The sequence below is a fragment of the Penaeus monodon genome, chromosome 6 (genome assembly GCF_015228065.2).
Source record: "Penaeus monodon isolate SGIC_2016 chromosome 6, NSTDA_Pmon_1, whole genome shotgun sequence".
NCBI classification, from domain to species: Eukaryota; Metazoa; Arthropoda; class Malacostraca; order Decapoda; family Penaeidae; genus Penaeus; species Penaeus monodon.
In genome coordinates, this window is record NC_051391.1 from 14,904,886 (window position 1) to 14,910,713 (window position 5,828).

The 5,828-nt window shown below is 28.3% G+C and overlaps 1 protein-coding gene across 1 annotated transcript; it reads right to left on the reverse strand.

Annotated features, from left to right (window-relative positions):
• Positions 1-3,174: 3,174 nt before the first annotated feature.
• Positions 3,175-4,351, reverse strand: LOC119573879 (retinal homeobox protein Rx-like). The gene is made up of 3 exons (XM_037920986.1): positions 4,304-4,351; positions 4,060-4,197; positions 3,175-3,351 (listed from the first exon to the last, which is right to left on the reverse strand). The coding sequence occupies exons 1-3, from the start codon at positions 4,349-4,351 to the stop codon at positions 3,175-3,177; spliced, it is 363 nt and encodes a 120-aa protein (XP_037776914.1).
• Positions 4,352-5,828: the final 1,477 nt, after the last annotated feature.

Consider the following 5,828-nt stretch of genomic DNA (forward strand, 5'->3'; position numbering starts at 1 on the left):
TTTTTTAATCATATTACATAAATTTTAATTTAAAAATATTTCTAATAATTTTAAAAATTTTAAAAAACAATAATAAAAATAAATACCACCAAAAAAAGGAAATTGGATAAAATTGATAAAAATTTAATTTTTTTTTGAAAAAAAAAAAAGTGATATATAATTTGAAAAAAGTGGATGAAAATAATGATTCGCTATATAATAGTTACCATCATCGCTATAAATTATATCTAACAAGGGTAGCACTATCATTATTGTCATTTGATCATAGTTATCAGAAAAAAAATCATAATTAGGCAAACCGGAAATAATAATTTGAGGGTGATTTTTATAATAATGATGTTAATATTGAAAATGATGATATTAATGGTTATGATAACGATAATCATCATTAATATTGTTATTATTATTATCATATTTTTCATCTTATTATTTTTATCATTATTTTTCTTCTTGTCATTATTATTATTTTTATTATTACTATCATTATTGTTTTATATTACCATTACTATTATTATTACTATCATTACCATCATTATAGTTACTTTCATTACATATCATTGCTATCATTATTATTGTTATAATTGTTATTATTATCATAATTACTATTATTATTATTGTTATCGTTATTATCATCATCACTGTTATTATTATCGTTGTTGTTATTATCATTGTCATGATCATCATTATCAGTTTTATCATCTTATTATTATCATCATCATTGTTGTTTTTCCTTATTACTATTACTATTATCGATTTTACTACTATTAACATCATAATTATAATTATCATTGCTATTCTTATCACAGTCATCTTTATCATCATCATCCTCACTATTACTATTTTTACCATCATTCCATTACTGTTATCATATTTCATTATTTTTATGTTTTTTATCATTTTTATCAATAGTATTGGGTTTTTTTTTTTATTTTTCTTTTTTATTATTAATTATTATTATTATTTTTATCATTGGTAGTAGTAGTACTTTTATCGTATTTTTTTCACTGTCATCATCATTATTATTAAACTATTAATTTTAAAAATTATTATCATTATCCTATTTATTATTTTTTATTACTATTATATTTTTATCATTATTTTTTTTTTATTAACATTATCATTATCATCAATATCATCATCATTATCATTGTTATGTTCATTATCATGAACATCATTACTATCACTGTTATTATCATTATCATCATATTACTATAATCATTGTTACTATAATCATTGTCATTCTCATTTCATTATCATTTTTTTTATTATCATTATCGTCTATTGCTATTATTTAATATCAGTTCATCCTCAGTATTATAACTATCATGCTCATATTTTAAACACTGTTTTCTCATTATCATCATTACTTGTTTAACATAAATGAGATATTTATTTCACTAACATCATCTAAGATTGTATAGAAATATCTTCACAATACAAGAGATGCATTTGACCGGTTTCGAATTATATCTTCGTCCCGAAAGATATATTCGGTCAGTGGTCAAAAAAAAATCTCTTGTATTGTGAAGATATTCCATTCTCATTCATTCCTTTTATACATTTGTCATCATGAATACGGTTCATCATCTGTGATTTTTATCGCGTTGCTATTATCATCGCAACCATTCTTTTTTTTTTTTATAATAAAAATTATCTGTCATCATTTCTGATTTTTAGTAACATTTTAACGGTTGTTATTATCATTACTGTCTTATAACATCATGAAATATAATGATAATGATATTAATAACAATAATAATATGGTTATAATAAGGATAGTAATAATAGTTTGCAATAGTAGCAGTAGCAGTAGCAGTGGTAGTAGTAGTAGTAGTAGTAGTAGTAGTAATATAAAAATAATAATAATAATAATAATAATAATAATAATAATAATAATAAAAATAAGAAAAAAGATAATAATAAAAATAATCAGTGCCCCTGCCTATTATTATTATTATTTCTATTATTATTATTATTATTTAATTTATTGTTTGTTGTTGTTGTTGTTTTTTATTTTTTATTATTTTTTTTATTATTATTATTATTTTTTTTAAAAATTATTATTATTATTATTATTTTAAATTTTTATTCATTATCTTATTAATAGTAGTAGTAGTAGTAGTAGTAATAATAATAATAATAAGAATAAAAATAAAAATTATGCACAGCACAGCACATGTTCTCAGAAGAGTAAATTTTCAATCTGATGTGTTCTTTATGTGCGTGAATTGATTTGACTGGATGTTTTGATTTGTGGTTGTTCTGCATATTTAGCATGTTTTCGTTGATGTTCCATTGCCTAAACTTCAATCACCCCAGGTCCTGGTAGTGACTCGGTGTTTACTTTTAATTAGCAGTCTAAGGGAACTTTCGTATAAAAATAATTAAAAAAATAATAATAGTAATAATGATAATAATAATAATAATAATAATAATAATAATAATAATTTAAAAATCATATATAATAATAATAATATTGATAATAATAATAATAATTAAGAAAATAACAATAAGAAAAAATAGTGAGATAATGATGATAGCAATAATAACAACAATACCAATAATAATAATGATGATGATGATGATGATAATAATAATAATAATAATGATAATAATAATTAATAAAAGATAATAAAATTATAATAATAACAATAATGATAATAATAAAAAAAGTGATAATAAAGACAATAATAATAATAATAGTGATAAGGATTACATCACCATCGCCAATTCAAGAGAGCAGCGGGTGGAGGTGGGGGGGGGGGACTTTCACTCAAGACAAACTTTACCTGAAATCTGTATATAATTTTAAAAAATACTAGAAATGATTGTATGTATGTTTTATATGCATATATTCATGAATGATTGTTCCCTGTTTCTCTATTCGTATTGTTATTTATTATTATTGGGGGCCCTTTTTTTTTTAAATTATCATGATTATAAATTAATCTTTATCTTCATTATTTTACAGAAAATATAAGAATACTCTTCTTAGTATTATAAACAATTACTTCTGGCTGATATATGCCCCCTTTGTGGGATTATTACCCAAAAGGCCAATGAGACAATATTTACGTGGGTAATAAGCCTATACCAGGATAAATCCACCTGCTTATCCCCTTCCTTCTTCCTTTCTCTTATTCCTTATTTTCTCCATTTCGCTTAGATTCGTTTCTAATCTCCCAGTTGCTTCCCCTTCACTTTTTCCTCCAGTGTTGCTCTATCTCGGTGTTTCATGGCTCGCTGGCTCACCACATGGCCCCTCTTCATCCTCTTAAGCATACGAGACATCATGGCTCCCGAAAAATACTTGAGGCTCAACCAGAACCACTCAGGAATTCTTGAACGTTGCTAAATCTAAATACGAAAGAGATTCTATATTTTACCTTGCCACGAAGCTCACTCCGGAGGGTGCCATGGGAATATCATCCCTTTAGCCCAATGCCGATAAGGATCAAATTCCCCCCAAAACCCGCGGCCTAATACCCTAATTTCCCCCGGGCTCCGTCACCGTAAAAAACCCTCGCCGGGATACGCTTGGAAAAATGGTTGAATAAATACTCATAGCTTGGGTTTGTATCATACCCGAGGAGGAGCCGCCCCCGGGGCATCGTGATGAGTTAAAGTTCAGCTCTGTCTTCGTCCCTCCTCCCCCTGCCCTGCCCCGACCCCCTTCGCCTTTGGCGGTCAGGTGCCCCCCCTCCAAACTTCTCTACGGAATCCCTGACTCTATTTGTCAACACTTGCATGCTCACTTCTCATTCCATCTTTTCTAAAAAACACCTAATTTTCTCTTAAAATGGCAACTCCCGTCACCCAATAAAACCACCGTCTGCAACATCAACCAAAATCCTGCACCACATCTTGATGAATAATTGATATAAATCTACCAATTAAAAACTTTAGTTGAGATTCTATCACTCTAGATTTACACAAGAAAATTTAAAAAGAGAAACTATCACTCTCTAGATTCAAGCAAATGGATATATGTAAAAAAACGAAACAAAAACGCTTATTTTTCTTGACTGAAAACAAAAAGAGAACCGAAGAAACCTGCACTCTGGCCTCCGAGAGACCCAGTCGCTGCGATAGCTCCTCCCTCATGAAGGCGTCCGGGTAGTGGGTCTCGTCAAAGAGCCGCTCCAGTTCGTTCAGCTGTTCGAGCGTGAAGTTTGTACGTGACCGTCGCTGTTTCACCTGGACAGGAGAGATGTAAAGTGAGGAAGAAAACGGGGAGCATGACGTGAAATACAGTTGGAATAGACTTTAAGCGATAAGGGATAAGGAATAGGTGAAATGATACCGGTTCAGGAACTACCAGGGAGGCCATGCGTATTTTCCCGAGAGCCATCGATCTTCATCACGTCAGTATAAAGCCAAGAAGACCAAACGGGAAAAAATCAAACCACCCTCTGCGAGCCTCGAGTCGCGGGCCAAGAACCGAAGAACCGGGTCCGCCTTTTTATAGCAAAGGGGAAAAAATCCTGCAGAGCCTTACTTCTGGGGGGGAAGATTCCTCGCGTGTCTCGTGCTCTCTCTTCCCTTGGCTGGGCTGGGTTTATGGGCGTGGGTGTCTGTGAAGGAGTTGTGGGCGTGGGGGTGCTGACGGCCCGTGGGGTGGACTGGGCCGGGTTGTCATCCTCTACCTTGACGTTCAGTCCTGCTGTGGCGGAAAGAAGGGAATTAGACAGCTAACACATTCCCGCAGCTGTCACTCAGGTCGCCATGAGTGTGAGGATTTTAAGAAAAAATCCGGAGAGATTTCTGTGTTTTAAAAATTCCGTCGGTGTAGAATCCTTTACAGCCAGGGCGGAGGCGACTCATGTTATGAAGTTTGTAATTGTCATCTCGAAAAACATGATAAAAATATGTTGCAATAACGAACTAGTTATAATACTACTACTACTACTATAATAATAATAATAGTAATAATAATAATAATGTAATGATAATATTAATTATTCTTATCATCATCATTATAAGCATGTTATTGGCATGCTTATAATAATTATGATCATATACATGCATGTCATGCAAAAATATGTATATATATATATATATTTTATATATATATATATATATATTAAAATATATATATATTATAAAATATATAACAACACACACACACACACACCCCCACACACCACACACACACACACACAAAAAATATATAACATATATACATATATGTGTGTGTGTGTGTGTGGTGTGTGGTGTGTGTGTGTGTGTGTGTGTGTGTATGGTTTATTTAGCATACATTTACATGTATATTTGTATATATATAATATAAAAATATATATATATAATATATATTAATTTTTAAAATTATATTATATATTATATTATATAATTATTAAAGTAAAATGTATTGTATATTATATCTATATCTTTTCTATATATTAATATATATATTAATATATTTTTATATATAATTATATATTTAAGGGTTATGTTTATAGTTATATTATATATATATATAATATATATATATTATATATAATATATTTTTAATAAATACATGAATGTTGCTCAAGCCCCCGCAACACAAAACACACATACACCACACAAACACAAACCAAACACACACACAAAAATATATAAATTTAAATATATTTTATTATAACACAATATTATAATATATATATATTTTATATATTAAAATATATATATATATATATAAATATATTATATATTATTATATAATAATAATAAATATAATTAATTAAAATTTATATATTATATATATATATTATATATATATATATAATATATATTATATATATATATATATTTAATATATATATATATATATATATTATATAATAATA